At 39.5% G+C, this 16,885-nt stretch overlaps 2 protein-coding genes across 9 annotated transcripts in view; both read left to right on the top strand.

The window, feature by feature from the left end:
* Positions 1-925: 925 nt before the first annotated feature.
* Positions 926-4,969, top strand: LOC131371142 (cAMP-responsive element modulator-like). Of its 5 annotated transcripts, none has more exons than XM_058418937.1 (3): positions 926-1,214; positions 3,857-4,007; positions 4,119-4,969. In XM_058418937.1, the coding sequence occupies exons 1-3, from the start codon at positions 1,184-1,186 to the stop codon at positions 4,261-4,263; spliced, it is 327 nt and encodes a 108-aa protein (XP_058274920.1). In that variant the 5' UTR covers positions 926-1,183; the 3' UTR covers positions 4,264-4,969. The 5 variants fall into 5 exon arrangements, with proteins under 5 accessions (XP_058274920.1, XP_058274919.1, XP_058274923.1 ...); XM_058418936.1 differs by having other exon boundaries at positions 930-1,214; positions 3,854-4,007; XM_058418940.1 differs by lacking the exon at positions 926-1,214 and adding an exon at positions 1,232-1,726 and having other exon boundaries at positions 3,854-4,007.
* Positions 4,970-13,282: 8,313 nt separating this feature from the next.
* The window catches only part of pitrm1 (pitrilysin metallopeptidase 1), a 49,815-nt gene continuing 46,212 nt past the window's right edge, over positions 13,283-16,885 (top strand). For 2 of the 4 annotated variants that reach the window (XM_058418923.1, XM_058418921.1), the window contains exons 1-3: positions 13,283-13,460; positions 14,130-14,235; positions 14,502-14,608. In XM_058418923.1, the coding sequence (XP_058274906.1) occupies positions 13,426-13,460; positions 14,130-14,235; positions 14,502-14,608 (248 nt within the window). In that variant the 5' untranslated portion in view covers positions 13,283-13,425. Of the gene's footprint in view, positions 13,461-14,129; positions 14,236-14,501; positions 14,609-16,885 lie in introns of those variants that run through there. The other 2 variants (XM_058418922.1, XM_058418924.1) reach the window with 2 other exon arrangements.

Below are 16,885 nucleotides of genomic sequence, written 5' to 3'. Positions count from 1 at the left end.
ATGATTTTGTGCCTATGACAGACACTGAAATAATCCAGTGGAGTAGACAAATCATACATTTATTAACTCGCCCAGTTAATGCATAAGTTTACAAGCCCTCTTTGCTGTTTTAGTTGCCCAGAAATGTTATACTAAATTCAAAATTATATAGCAAACACCAGATATATAACAGATATGTAACATATCTATATATATATATATATATATATATATATATATATATATATATATATACAGTATGTAACATAATTATATAACATCCCAAAGCCATTTAATAATCCCAAAGGTAGAGTAATTTAAGCCATATATATGACAACTGTCAGATAGTTTTATAAACTGGAGTTACTCTTGTTTATCCCTCAATTAAAAATTGTTCTTGCTGATGACCAGAGTATGTTCTTGTTTGCTAATTTACAGTGTGGCATATGGGCAGATTAAAGGTTGCTGTGTGTGTGTGTGTGTGTGTGAGAGAGAGAGAGAGAGAGAGAGAGAGAGAGAGGGAGAGAGAGAGAGAGAGCAAATGATATATCATATATATGATATATAGTCTAATGATTGTATGATTGTTAGTGCAGCTGCTTGTGAGGTACTCTGTGGTGGAATGTGAACAATGTCATTTTCTTTAAAATACTTTGTGTCAACTTTAAATTACATTTAATACATTAAATTCAACTGCTCCCTCTTTCTTTACTCTTTTCTTTCCCTGCTTTTGTCTGCTTTCTTGTTTTCTTTTCCCCCTCCACCTTTCCTTTCATCAGACCACAACAGCAGGAATTAAGTCTAACTTACAAAGAATATGTTATGTGTTAATTTCTCTCTCTCTTTTTCACACACTCACACACACACACATCAGTGGAGGGTGTACTCTAGAACTAGTGTGTTGTGCCCTGTGAGAGTGCAGTGATGTCATAGTGATGTCAATGCCATTGTAATCTGTCTGAGAGAGAGAGAGAAAAGGGAGAGAGAAAGGACATGAGAAAGAGAGGGGAAAAGAGAAGACACTTAAGAATGTGTCACAGGTCTATCTAAGAAACAGAGTGAGTGAGAAACACACAGCTGCAAAGGCAAACACATCAAAACAAAAACTCTTTCTGGGGAAGACAGAGAGGAAAAGGGATACATGTAGAGTTGTTAGAGATAGGAGACAAACACGGAAGAACCACTGGAGTATTACACTATAGACATGGCAGTGACGGGAGATGAAACAGAATCAGGTAAGTATTAACTTGAATATAAAAACCTCTAAGAGTGCTTAATTGTATGAACCTAGTGTTTGTATTAGGTTAGTGATCTTGATAGTCAGGTTTGACTTTTTTTTTACTTTTGTTTTGCGATACCATTTACTTATCCCTTAAAGCCTGAACAGATCTGCAAGGCTTCTTTCAGCCTAGACTGCATTACATATGTCTATGTACCAATAAAGATTTTTATGATAGTAGAGAATATTGTACATTCTATTTTCATAAAATATAGTTTAAATGCCTCTACCCAAACACAAACATGCACACAGATTAAAACTTCTGGCAGAAACACTGTTCACAAAGTCAAGCACTCAAACACACAAACCACAGAAACACAGTGGAAGAACTAAGAGGAAGGGGAGGGGAGATCTCTTCTGTTGACGTCAGTAAATTTCCAGGAAACTAGTAGAAGCAGAGCATGATGGGGAATGCGAGAGCAATAGGGGAAGGGAGATGTGTGCAAGAGAAAGGACGCACACAGTGACGTAAGTGTGCTGTCACAATGATTAAACAAACACAAGTACACACACAAATACAAATGCAGGTAAAATAGTAAGACACTGTTCAGTGTCACATGCTGTAAAATATTTTTTTGTTGCTGTTATTGATCTTTTTTATTATTGTCATTTTCTAGGTGGTTGTAAATAAAAATTAAAATCATGTTGATTGGAATCTCCAAAGCAATCATTTTGGTGTTCCTTGATAAAAGGGCATATAAATGGCTGACAGCTTTAAATGAAATCAGAACAAAACTGTTAAATGATGTTTAATTTATTTTGCTTAACGCTGTAAGGGAACTAAATCCTTTACAGGGTAACATACACACAAAGATTCACACCTAGGAGGAATCTGACAATCTAACCACCAGCAAGTTTTGGGAGCCTGAGGTAAATTCAAGAAATTTGTTGAAACACACACATACAAGGAGAGAACATAAAAAATCCAGTAACCTAAGTTTAGAATCAAACTGGAACCCTGGAGTTATGAGGTGCTTATGCCATTCCTGTTGCTAATAATGATACTAATAATGGTGTATACCATAGCACTGCTCAATTCTCTAATCTGTATTATGATATGTTTATAATAACGCACAATTTCTGTGTTATCACATCTACTTTAATAGCAAATTAATAGAGACATACATGCTAGATGGTTCACATAATCTAAATCCAATAAACAGATGAAGAAAATGTGTGGCTAACAAAAAAAAGGTGATGATTTTACTAGGGAAGCTTATGCATATTATAGGCAACATATAGTTAAGAAATCAGTGCATCAGTGAGTCAGCAGTGAGTTAAACAAGAGGACGGTGTCATGTTTCTACCCCTTTTTTTCCCCATCACGAAAAACACTTCTGGGTTGGTCATCATGGATCGAGCACTTTTCGAGTTAGCTTGAGTTAGCTACGTTATTTAAGGACACAGATGACACTTGCTCATTGCCAAATGGTCTCTCTAGTTCGCTTTGTGCCCTGTGAGACATCTTGCTGTTTCCTGCTTGAGTATTTTCCCAGTTTTGACTTTTGCCTGTTCCTGTTTGCCGACCCTGTCTTCTGTCCCAGTTTGCCTTAGTTTATCCCTGCTTTTTGACCCTGCCCATTACAGTTCTCGTCTCTGCCTGCCCTCTGCTACCGCTGACTGTGGATCAGATTACCTGGAGTATGTTTTGGATTTTGCCTCTTGGATCACCCCTTGGATTATTACCTCCTGTTCTGTGGATTATTGTGTGTGAACTCTGCTATTGTGTTAACCTCCCATTCTGTGGATTACTGTTTTACCTTGCACACCCCTGTTACTTTGCACCTGTGGACTCAAAGACTTTTGGACTGTCTGAACTGTGCTCTGACACTGTGAGACTGTGTTTCTCTTTTGGCTCATTAAAATCCATTCAACCAGAGTCCTGCCTGGCATCCTGCATTTGGGTTTGTTGTAAATTAACCGAAGACCAGTAGAAGGGTGATCATGGAGACTTGGAAGTATGTTGCAGGAATCTTTTATTGAAGATTAGAACACACTCAGAATTGCTGTGGTCATCAAGATCTCCACAGACAGACAAGAAACCTCTGGTATTTATACAGATTTTGGTAGGCTGTCCTTCAGGTTGTGTTTTAAGCAGACCCCTCATTTTCCCCTAACCCCTCTTAGAGACTATGTTTACCCACTAAGATTTGCGACCCATTTGGTTGCGAGAAAGAATGTTTACGACCTTTCCCGAACAGGTTAGTGATCCTTCCTCTGCGAGAACACTAGAAAATTTGTTTCCCACAGGTTCCATCCTGTCATTCATGTCAGACAGAGGAGTTTGCTCTCCTGTAACATCACATCATAACATCATAACATGATCCGCATGGTCCATCATCATTCTTGTGCCGAAGAATTGTCTCTTGTGAGATTTTACCTCAAAGCATAAATGTTTTTAGTTTGATTTGTGACATTTTCTTTCTTTTCCTTTTCTTTTCTTTTTTTTTTTTTTTTTTACCTTTTTTTACTAGCATTTATAACATGTTATTTTTGAAATAGATTATTTATTATGAAATACATTATTTATTAATGTGTTTCTAAAAAGTTGCTGCATTTTTTTGTGTTTTTGTGTCGGGTTGGTTGGGCATATAGCAGCTACAGGAGACATGCCTGCATATCATATGCGGTCCACATCGTCAGGGCTACCACAAGGTATGGTCATGGCTCCATCACCGAGAGCAATCCACAGTCCAGAGCAACAAGCAGAGGCCACACTCAAACGAGAGGTTCGCCTAATGAAGAACCGGTATGAAATTAATTGTGTTTTGAATGTTTGACTTTTTGTTCTGTGTAGACTTCTCCATTATATTAGGTGTTTAAATACATGTGTTTAAATTTGCTTTTGTGTGTTACACAGACAGGCAGCACGAGAGTGTCGTCGGAAGAAGAAAGAATATGTGAAGTGCCTGGAGAATCGCGTTGCTGTGCTGGAAAACCAGAATAAAACACTAATAGAGGAACTCAGAGCTCTGAAAGACATTTACTGCCACAAGCCTGAGTAACACACACACTTGCGCACACACGCACACTCTACACACGCATATGCTGTTAAGACTGATCCTTAAGCACATACTGCAACAGAAATTTACATATTATCTAGAATCAGAACTACTTTTTGCTTGTGAATGCTCTGAATTGCTTTTTATTTTATGTATGTTTTTTTATTTATTGCATGAACCACATTTGTTTGGTAGCCAGCTGTGGAACAAACATTAATGCTGTATTAAACTGAATGCTATATTCATTGCATTCTTATGCTACTCTTGACATTCCTGTCTTTTCTGAGTGGAAAGTAGTGTATGTAGTTATTACATGTTATTACTAAACACAGAGCAATTTAAGGCCAAGTAATACCTGTCAAATTGAAAGTGATTGTTAGGGTGTTTCTCTATGTTTGTTGGCTGCCCTTTCTTTGTTTAGTTACTGTAGCATTCTCCTAAAAATCTATCATGTTCTCACTCAGTATACCTATTCACTATCTGCCTTAAAATATCACTTAAAATATCAGAAAAACAACACTGTTGAGAGTTATGTGTTTAACTATTTGGGTAGTATTAATTTTACTCCATACTGTCTTAATTGAGCTACACTGAAAACACTGTTAAATTAACTCCATTACACAAACTAATTTCCCATTAAGAACTTGTTCATTTTTTGCATTCTCCCTTGAAGTGCAATATGATGTTGAATTAAATCATTACAAAAGAAGATATGATGTACTGTCTTTCATCTGCCACACTGTATGAGCTTTGAATATCAAATGGTTTATAAAATTTATAATTTATAATACACCTTTCCTCACTTTGTAGTACTCTGAATGCCTCATGGTGCTCATCAAAACTGTCTGTAAATAGCTTGTGTGTCCGTAGGTAAATGTTATTTTGTTGTTGAAAGTAGATCACTTTATTGTTGATGACAATCTCTGATGGTAATGATTTAATTTGCACAAACTCATTATGTTTAAGGGTCAAGGTTTCCCAACAATAAGTATTGTGCATCTGATGCTTTTTAGCAAGTGATTTTGATATGTTTTTGAAATTTGTAAAAGAGCTTGTGCTTGGGCTCAAACCTCAAAAAACACATACATGTATATAATAAAAGCCATATATTTTCCTTATAGAAGGAATGGATACAGGTAATGGATCATACAATTATACTTGGGTATCAACTTTTTATGTGGATAAAAGTACTTAAATAGTTTGTGGTGGCCAACAATCAAGTGCTTCAAATAAACATGTCATGTCATGACCAGATTGAGACAACATGAAACAAACAGTATCTTAAGCATTTTGTCTTCTTGTGGCATCTGTAAGGTTTTCTGTTGCTTGGTACACCAGCTGTACTTTTTTACCACAAGGCTTGGATTTTAACACGTCTTTAACCAACTTATAAAAAATAAGGTGAAGACATTTCTAGATACTCTGAGTGAAAAAAAGGGTTAAGAGACTCATGACAATCAAGCTTGATGCTAACCTGTTTAGCAAACAGTGCATAAGTATCCTCAGTTCTTTGTCTCTTATTAGGGAAGTTTACAGTGGAGCACCTAAGCTGCTACTTGAGTCAGACAGCAAAGATATGGAAGACAAGGAGCCCAAAAAATTCTATAGAAATATAAAATATCGAATCCTCCCTCCCTGCCTTACTTTTCTCAGAAAATAAACCTATCAGAACATTTAAGAGATGTAATCCTATTGTTGTAAATTCTCTTAAGATTTGGTACCAGCTCAGGGAAATTTTTAAACTCCCTCAAATTTGCTCACTTACCCCTATAGCTTGCAACCATGCATTCCCTCCCTCACAATCCCAACTTTGGGTTACCAGAGGATATTGTGCCGGATCGAGGCCCTCAGTTTACTTCCAGAGTGTGGAGGTCCTTCTGCGAACAGCTGGGCATTAATATCAGCTTGAGTTTCTTGCTATAATCCCCAGTCTAACGGCCAAACAGAGCACCTGAATCAGGAAATCAGGAGGTTCCTCCGGTCCTACTGCCACAGGGAACAACAGCGCTGTAGTGATTTCCTTCCCTGGGCTGAGTACGCCCAGAACTCACTAACCCATTCCTCCACAGGCATGATACCCCAGTGTATCTTGGGATATCAACCTCCACTGTTCCCATGGTCCGGCAAGCCCTCTGACGTTCCGGCAGTGGCGGAGTGGTCTCGGCTCAGTCAGGAAGTGTGGGAATGGGCACATGTGCGTCTACAAAGGGCGATCAGGAGACAGAGGTTTCAGGCTAATCAGCGTCAATGCCCCCATCCTCCCTATACAGTGGGACAATACACGTGGCTGTCTACCCGCAATCTGAAGCTGAAACTGCCATGCCGTAAGCTCTGTCCCAAGTTCGTATGACCCTTTCAAATATCCCACCAGGCCAACCCTGTCTGCTATCGCCTCTGCCTTCCCGCGTATCTGCCCTACCTTTCACGTGTCCCTCCTCAAACCTGCCTATTCCCGCCAGGGAAGTTCTTCAACCTGTGAACCTCCTCCAATGCTGGACATCGATGGGTCTCCTGCATCCTGTGTATTGTCTGCTCCAAGTTGTTGCCTGTCAGTCTTCAGACTTTTGGAACTGTTTTGACTTGGTTTTCTTTCTTCCATTTTGGATTATTTTGCCATTGGATTTACTGCTCATTATTACTTGTCCACCTGCTAACACTGGATTGGGAGATTAAACTCTCCGTGACACATTACCTCTGGATTATTATGTGCATCCTATGTTACTGTTTGCTCTTATTCAACATGCTGCATTACAAACTGCCTCAGTTTTGACAGTATTGATTCTGGTGGAAAGGTGGAGGGATTGCTGTTTTCGTAAATGATGTGGTGCAATTCCAGGCATGTTACTGTGAAGGGGCATCTCTGAACTCCAGACATTGAACATTTAGCCATGAGTATGCCAAAATATGGCCCTGTCACCAAAGACGGTGAGAAGGTGGACTCCGGAAGCCAGTGAGACCCTGCAGGACTGCTTTAAGACAACAGACTGGAATGTACTCTGTAAACCACATGGGGATGACATTAATAGCATCACAGACTGCATCACAGACAATATTAACTTTTGCCAGTTCACCATTATCCCTTCTAGAACTGTACACTGCTATCTGGACAATAAGCCTTGGATCACCAGTGACCTGAAAGATCTATTAAACAAGAAGAAGAAAGCCTTCAGGTCCGGTGACAAGGAAGAACTTGAAAGGAAACAGTAGCAACTGAAGGCAAGACTGAGGGAGTGTAAAGACTCATACTGGCAGAAGCTGGAGAATAAACTTCAGCAAAACAACATCAAGGACATGTGGATGGGTATGAAGCAGATCACAGGCTTTAATATGAAGGACCGTCAGCAGGAGGCAGCTTGGACAGAGCCAACGAACTGAATGTGTTTTTTAACATGTTCAGCACATGATCCCCTACTGGGACATCCCACACATCAACAGTCGTCATACCCTAGCAGACACCAAATACACATCCATCTTTCAGTGCCTTCCATTTTTTTTAACAAAATAGTTCTTCTCCAAATTAAATAATCAAATATCGACCTTTATTTGGACCAAAAAAACACCAAGAATTAAAAGAAGTGCACTGCAGAGGCCTTGTTTGGGGGGAGGGATGGGGCTACCAAATTTCATGTATTATTACTGGGCAGCCAACATAAGAGCATTGCTGTTCTGGTTAAAGGATGATGACGCTGCCCCTGTTTGGACAATTCTGAAGGAGGCCTTGGTTGGGTCCACCTCCAGCCTTACTCAGTTCTAAAATACCATTCACCCAGCCATTCTCTAGCCTGACTTCTAATCCAGTAGTTGTACACTCAGTTAAAATCTGGAATCAGATTAGGTGATCGTTCTCCCTTAAAGAGCTACCACAGTCTACAACCATTTCTAGAAATTACATGTTTGTTCCATCAATGATGGACGATGCATTTGAGGTCTGGGCCAGAAAAGGCCTGGTCGCACTGACTGAACTTATATTGATGGAAATTTTGCATCCTTTGAACAGTTGGTACAGAAATTTGATATTCCTAAGTCACATTTCTATAGGTATTTGCAACTTCGGAACTTTGTAGCTCTGAACTCTAACTATTTTCCATCATGCCCTCCAACTTCTCTGTTAGACTCAATTTTTGAATGTAAATCATTCCAGAAACAGACTATAAGCAAGACCTATGAGCTACCCAGCATGCGTGACTCAACTCCTTTAGATCTACTTAAAAATAGGTGGGAGACAGACCTAGGTGAGCTAAATCTGGCACAAAATAATACGGGGAATTTTTTCATCATCCATTTGCCTCAGACATGCCGTAATACAATTTAAAATTGTACACCGTCTACATTGGTCTAAGGTCCGACTGTCTATGATCAAAGCTGACATAGATCCCACATGTGATAGATGTAGGCAGGCTCCCACAACTCTGCTGCATATGTTTTGGACATGTCCAAGACTTTACACATTCTGGTCCAACATTTTTAAGACTTTCTCTGGATTATTCGGAGAGATGTTGGAGCCATCCCCACTTATCGCATTGTTTGGTGTTCCCCCGGAGAACACTAGGGTTGATAAAAGGAAAACTAAAATATTGGCATTCTGCTACCTTCTAGCTAGGAGACTGATACTGATTAAATGGAAGGACAATATTCCACCATCATTTAGCCATTGGATAAGGGAAGTCATGTATCATCTTAAGTTGGAGAAAAGTTGCATTTTATAAAATCTGGCAACCTTTCTTAATTTTTGTTGAAGGAATGAAAGCAGGCAATATGGTATTGTAAAAGAAAGGGGGTGGAGAATACCTTCTATGTTCACTTTGTATTGTTTATTTGCTGTTGTTGTTGTTATTGTTGTTATTATTGTGATTATTATCTTTTTTTACGGACATCTGATTATGTATAGTTTCCTTATGTTTATGTCTGGTGTTTGGGGGATGGGGGAGTTTATTATTATTATTTTTTGTATTCTGTATCATTTGAAAACAAATAAAAAAAACCTTGATCAAAAAAAAAGAATGGGTGTCAGCTCAACCACAGGGGCCTCCCTGTCTGACACAGTGGTCAGTAACAGTGGAGCACCTCAGGGGACGGTCGTGTCTCCATTTTTATTCAGTCTATACATCTCAGACTTTCAGTACAGTTCTGAATTATGCCAACTGCAGACATTTTCTGATGACACTGCAGTGGTGGGGTGTATTAGGGATGGAGAAGAGTTGGAGTACAGAGGACTACTGGATAACTTTATGAACTGGTGCACTAGGAATTACCTGGTCCTAAATGTGATGAAGACTAAGGAGATGGTGGTGGACTTTAGGAGGACTAAAACTTTGATTGAGCCCATAACCATCATGGGCGAGGACGCTGGAATTGTTGAGAACTACAAGTATTTGGGTGTATACTTAAATGACAGACTGGACTGGAGGACCCACACTCACGCTGTATACAAGAAGGGAATAAACAGACTCCATTTCCTAAGGAAGCTTAAATCTTTCAACGTCTGTAACAAGATGTTGGAAAAGTTCTACCAGTCTGTGGTGGCGAGTGCCATTTACTGTGTTGTGGCCTAAGGGATGCCAGCAGGATTAACAAGATCATTTGCAAGGCTAGATCTATCATTGGACACAAACTGGAGATGTCTGAGTCAGTGAGGAACAGGAGGTCACTGAACAAACTGCTCTCCATCATAGACAATCCATCTCACCCACTTGAGTCTGCAGAGCTCATTCTCTAAAAGACTCATTCAGATTAGTTGTCAAGAGAACATTACAAGAGGTCATTCATACCATTTGCACTGCTTAAAAAACTAAAAAGGAACACTTTTTAATCAGAGTATAGCATAAAGTCAGTTAAACTCCTGGGATATTGATCTGGTCAGTTAAGTAGCAGAGGAGGTTGTTAATCAGTTTCAGCTGCTTTTAACAACAGCTGCATTTAACAACAGGAAATTAACAACAGGTACAATAGATGGGCAACAGTTAGACGACCCACAAAACATGAATGGTTTTACAGGTGGAGGCCATCAACATTTTTTTCCCTACTCATCTTTTCTGACTGTTTTTCACTAGTTTTGCATTTGGTTTGGTCAAATCAAATCTAAGGCAGTCCAATTCCTTCAGGATGGCACATCAATTCGTACCACTGCCAGAAGGTTTGCTGTGTCTCCCAGCACAGTGTCAAGAGCATGAAGGAGATTCCAGGAGACAGGCAGTTACTCTAGGAGAGCTGGACAGGGCTGTAGAAGGTCCTTAACTCATCAGCAGGAGTATCTGCTCCTTTGTGCAAGGAGGAAAAGCATGAGCACTGCCAGAACCCTACAAAATGACCTCTAGCAGGTCACTGTTTAAATGTCTCTGACCACACAATCAGAAACAGACTTCATGAGAGTGGCCTGAGGGTCCAAAGTCCTCTAGTGGGCCCTGATGCTCAATGCCCGGCAGAATTGGCAGGTCCGCCACTGGCACCCTGTATTTTTCACAGATGAGAGCAGATTCACCCTGAGCACATGTAACAGACTTGAAAGGGTCTGGAGAAGTCATGGAGAATGTTATACTGCCTGTAACATCATTCAGCATGACCGGTTTGGTGGTAGGTCAGTGATGGTCTAGGGAGGCATATACATGGAGGGACACACAGATCTCTACAGGCTAGAGAATGGCACCCTGACTGCCCATAGGAATCAGAATGAAATCCTTGGACCCATTGTCCACTGGTGCAGTAGGTCCTGGGTTCCTCCTGGTGCACAACAATGCCCGGCCTCATGTGGCGAGAGTATGCAGGCAGTTCTTGGGGATGAAGGAATTGAATAACCCCCATTGAATGGCCCCCAAGCTTGCCTGACCTAAATCCAATAGAACACCTCTGGGACATTACGTTTTGGTCCATCTGAAGCTGCAAGGTTGCACAACAGGTTGTCGAGAAGCTCATTGATGCCCTGGTCGAGATGTGGGAGGAAATACCCCAGGACACCATCCATCATCTCATCAGGAGCATGCCCAGATGTTGTCAGGCATGCATACAAGCATGTGGGGGCCATACAAACTACTGATTACCATTTTGAGTTGCTGCAATGAAATTTCAGCAAAATCATAATTTTTTGACATTGATTTTCGGGGAGCCTTTGAATTCAGCCCTCTGTAAGTTGATCATTTTCATTTCCATCTCAAACGATGTGGCATCCTTTTGATCCTAACATATTACCCAGTTTTTTGAGCAGTATATATATATATATATATATATATATGTTGTATCTTGTAACAGTCTAAGCTGCTGTAATACAAGAATTTTCCTTACGGGATCAATAAAGTATATCTATCTATCAACATTTCATCGCACTCATTAAAGGTTGAAGGTCATTGATGGAATAGAGGTGGATTAATTCAGGAAGGACACCAGTGAAGGCCTAGGTGTGAAATGCACGGCCCGCCACTGGTTTTCACAATATTCTCCTGATGGGGCTTTATAATGTTCTAATAAGATTTGATGACAAACATTACATTATCCTAACTATATAGTGGTTAAATATGTATCTGTACAGGAATTACCAGTTAAAGAACAGTTCTCCTCCAAACTGACAGTAATCAGCTGGATCCTTGGTAAATCTGGGGAGAAAAGAAAGAATTTCTAAAGACTTACTAAAATTCACTGAAAAGTCCTTAAAAAGTAGAATCCTCCTTCATTAAAACAAGCTTAAATTAACTTTACTCAAATGTCTTTAATTTGAATTTAGTCTGTCTTATACTAATATGAAACATTCTGTTAATGTGAACACAGAGTACTGTCAGCTTTGAGAATGCTAAACTTGCACCTAATACATGACGTAGCATTCCCCTAAGAAAAAAGTGATTCATCAAAAGAAAGAAGATGTGGATTCACAAGAATGGGCACTTTCCACAGATGTCTCATAGCAAAGTAAACACAGTTTACATTTTTTTCTAGTAATTATTTCTTTAATGCAGCTGTTATGACATGTCTGGAGGTTATGAAGGTCTTTCTTGCAGTGTTGATTACATGGCTTTGAAAAGGGTCTCCAATTTTAATGTGCCAACTTAAAGGAAGGAAGACAAAAGTAGAATTTACTTTTGTATAAGTTTTTCAATTGCCAGGGAAATCTCTTACAAATGTACTTTCATGATGAAAGTACTTAGGATATCATACTTAATAGTACATATATTAATCACAATGTAAAATTTATAAAAATTGGTTAGATCTAATATCATGTCTTATAGACTTGTCTTTCTATTTGGTGCCTGTTGTCCCCTGTAAACCTTAGATACAATGATTGATCTAAAAAAAATGGAAGCAAGCTTTTACTGTGGAATAGTAACAGGGCTGACAGTAACAGGTTTGACGAGTTCAACATAATTTGCTAATTGCTAGGCAATATGTCAAGGCCACAAAAGCACATGTACACTTTGAAAGACACTTCAAAAATATAACATTATACAAGAAAGAGCTTAATTATGTTTTAACTGTTGAAATCGCGATGGAGAGATGAACTTTTTGGAAGTGATGTCACTGGAATGTGCCACTATTTTACACAGGGGTTTTGGTGAGGGTACCGGGGCGAACAGGAAATCAGAGGACACCGATAAAATTATTCATATTTTATATTAAAAAAAAAAAATTATAATGTATACTTATGCCAAAAACACTGCATTAACATTACCGTCTGTTACAGTATAGAAAATCCAACACATGTATTCGTATTTTGTTTTCTGTTGACATTATTGGTTTTACATTGGTATTACAATGGTATTTCATTACTCGAAGCAGTCCTCAAAGTATTCACCGTGTCCTGCAACATATCATTTCCAAGCCGGGATGTTTCACCCGCAAATAGGGCTACTGCTTCTTTATGAATATTAATAAGCTTTTCCCTGCTGCCCTAAGTAAAAGCCACCCGACATCTAGGTTTAAAACTATACCGGTTCATTGTGTTTATCGTGATAGCCAATCCAACGCCGACATTCTTAGCGAACTAAGCAATCGAATGGCTCGTTGTATCGAGGCCGGTTTTTGCTCTTCCGAGCATGCGCGACTGTGACAGCGTTGAGCAAGGAAGGACGGCAATGTGATGTGTGCTATTGGAGCGTCAATGAAAGCTTAAATTAATTTCATGTATAAATATGATTTAATTTGTATATAGAGTGTTTTTAGACGCACCAGATTTAAGTATTCCCAATGATTCGGCAAGCTAAAAATCTTTTATACTTAAGGTAAGTTACATGTTCTCTTCAGGTAGATGATTATATAGATTACTTATTTGCTACATTTGGAATGTAACGATTTCTTTTAATATCCCACCTTAAGCTATATATTTATGCTCAGATTGTTATGTCGCAAAGACAAAGAGAATTAATTAAATTGGCAAATAAATATTATTGGATTATTTTGTAGTTTATGAACTGCGGTTAAATCAGACGCTTTTCCTGAAAGCACGGTAAATCCGGTCTCATGTAAAATTTAGGATGGGTCTGTCAACATAACTATAAGTTAGGTGGGACTTTTTAAAACGATCTTTTCAAACTGTTAGACGAGCAGACCTTTCCATATTAGTTCATAGTGACTTACTGTAATCTGTGCTGCTGCTATACAGTTAAATTGACACAGTAATTGACCTGGAAGTTTACTTTAATATTCAACAGTCTAATTAAATGATCTTTTTGTGATCAAATTGATTTGATGCGAATGGGTTGATTGTCTACCTGCTTGAAATGTATCTTTCATAATGGATTGAAAAACTCCTTCTAGCTTAATTACATTGACAGATCATGTCTGAACACAACTAATTGTGAAGTGGAGGTCAGATCAACTAGACTTTTTATATGAGTACAGCAGCTCTATAACCTTCATTGATTTAGAATGAGAATGTGTTTGGTGTACAGTAGGTTTAAGGGCCAGTATGTTTGGAGACCAAAGAGCAGCTCTGCCCCTGATCGAGCTCTGCAGTATGTGGTAGGCCAGAAGATCCATGGGTTTACCATTCGAGAGGTGAGCAGTCGCCAAGAAACAATTCAGATGTTCAATTCAGACTTCTCATGTGGCATGCACACCATAATCACCTAGTAGTGACACACGTGAAAGATAGCACAATCAACTATTTACAGTGTAACTTATGAAATTTAGCTTTAAATGCTTTTTAGATTTATAGGGCTTTCTGATCATTCCACTGTTTTGCTTGGGAAAACTGGCCTTTTCTGTCAAAACATATTAGAAATGTCAAGACAGAGTGATAGTCATTTTGGGTGTTTGTTTAGGTATCTCCAGTGCCTGATCTCTCTCTGACGGCAGTTAAACTCAGTCATGATGTCACAGGAGCTCAGTTTCTACATACAGCAAGAGATGACTCCAATAACCTCTTCAGGTGTGTATGGCTGTGTGTGTTTACATGTCAATGCATGTGGGTGTGTGTCTGTGTGCATCCATTTGTAGGAATCTGTATTTTGTATTTTCTGTGCATATTTGTGCAATCAATGTATAGTAATGCTAAACAAGATATACAGGTGGGTATGTGTGTGTGTGTGTGTGTGTGTATATATATATATATACAGTAATCCCCCTCTGTATTGTGGTTCATATACCGTGGTCCTGTTATATCGCAGATTATTTGGAATATAACTTTTTTTTTGCTGATTTTCACGGTATATCTCTCGGTATACCTTATAGTGAATTGTTTTCATGTTGAAATAAGGTAATTTATTAATAAAAATATAATTATGAATTACAAAATATAAACATTAATTAAAACTAGATTTTTAAAGTTCGTCGCGACAAAATTTTGATGTTGGCTTGATGAAGCAAGTAGTCTTAATGTCTGATGCTTTTTGGAGACGGGTGGAGAGATTGGATGGCAATATATTTGGTGGAGAGCTGACAGATAGGGTCCCGATTTGTCTGGAGGCGAGTGGATCGATAGGGTGCCAATACTTTTGGTGGATATGTGACCAGAACACATGTCACGAAGTTCCCCTCAATGTGCTGAGCGTTTTGAAATGTCACGTGTATGTTGGTGTAATTTTGAAATTCCGCTTATTTTGGGGGCGTGACACACGTGACGTCACTTGACGTCACCCGGATACACGTCACACAGTTCCCCACAATGTGCTGAGCATTTTGATATGTCACATATGTATGTTGGAGTAATTTTGCAATTCTGCTTATTTTGGGGGCGTGGCATGCACGTGATGTCACGTGACGTCACCTGACACATGTCACAAAGTTCCCCTCATATTGCTGAGTGTTTTGATATGTCCCAAATGTGTATGTTGCAGTAGTTTTGTGATTTTGCCAATTTTGGGGCGGGGCTCTAGCAGAAAACCGAAATTCCGATCGGATCCAAAATTTACGGCTTCATCCCACCAAAGATTCTGAAGGAGCTGGCTGAGTTTGGTGTCGATATCTCGAAAGCCCGCTGAGTTATAAACCTCCAAAGTTTATTAAAAAAGGCCATTTTGAGCTTCCGTACCGGAAATACTGGAATTCCGATTGCTTATAAAAGTAATAGCATAAAACTTCAGATCAAGCCCAACAACCCTGCTGAGTTTGGTGCATGTAGCTCGAAAGCTCTAGGAGGATTTACAAACCCTAACCCCGCTATTCGCGCGAACCAAACTGGCGGGTGTGGTTTATATATGAATCACAGAACAACACCCCTAAACATATTCAAAATAAATTAATGAAACAGCATCACACAAATAAAGTTGTAAGTCTTCTTATCATAATATGTTTTTACTGAGATACTAAAAACACATAGCTGCTATCATCATATCTGGTTACTTGGCTTGCTTACTTCTGAGAGTTTGTTTGGTGTGGCTGTGGGCTTCCGGTGACAACATGCTGCTGTTATGATGTCATGGTACTGATCAATCTTAGATGGATGTTTCCTCTGGAAAAAATCACAGAGGAATTATACAAATGAAATTATGGGTTAATCAGCTTATATACACTATATTGCCAAAAGTATTCGCTCACCCATCCAAATAATCAGAATCAGGTGTTCCAATCACTTCCATGGCCACAGGTGTATAAAATCAAGCACCTAGGCATGCAGACTGTTTTTACAAACATTTGTGAAAGAATGGGTCGCTCTCAGGAGCTCAGTGAATTCCAGCGTGGAACTGTGATAGGATGCCACCTGTGCAACAAATCCAGTCATGAAATTTCCTCGCTCCTAAATATTCCATAGTCAACTGTCAGCTGTATTACAAGAACGTGGAAGTGTTTGGGAACGACAGCAACTCAGCCACGAAGTGGTAGGCCACGTAAACTGACGGAGCGGGGTCAGCGGATGCTGAGGCGCATAGTGCGAAGAGGTCCCAACTTTCTGCAGAGTCAATCGCTACAGACCTCCAAACTTCATGTGGCCTTCAGATTAGCTCAAGAACAGTGCGCAGAGAGCTTCATGGAATGGGTTTCCATGGCCGAGCAGCTGCATCCAAGCCATACGTCACCAAGTGCAATGCAAAGCGTCGGATGCAGTGGTGTAAAGCACACCGCCACTGGACTCTAGAGCAGTGGAGACGCGTTCTCTGGAGTGACGAATCGCGCTTCTCCATCTGGCAATCTGATGGATGAGTCTGGGTTTGGCGGTTGCCAGGAGAACGGTACTTGTCTGACTGCATTGTGCCAAGTGTAAAGTTTG

Source organism: Hemibagrus wyckioides, linkage group LG20, assembly GCF_019097595.1.
Source record: "Hemibagrus wyckioides isolate EC202008001 linkage group LG20, SWU_Hwy_1.0, whole genome shotgun sequence".
Taxonomy (NCBI): Eukaryota; Metazoa; Chordata; class Actinopteri; order Siluriformes; family Bagridae; genus Hemibagrus; species Hemibagrus wyckioides.
Note: the sequence above shows the minus strand (reverse complement) of the source record. Positions and strands in the feature narration are given on the sequence as shown.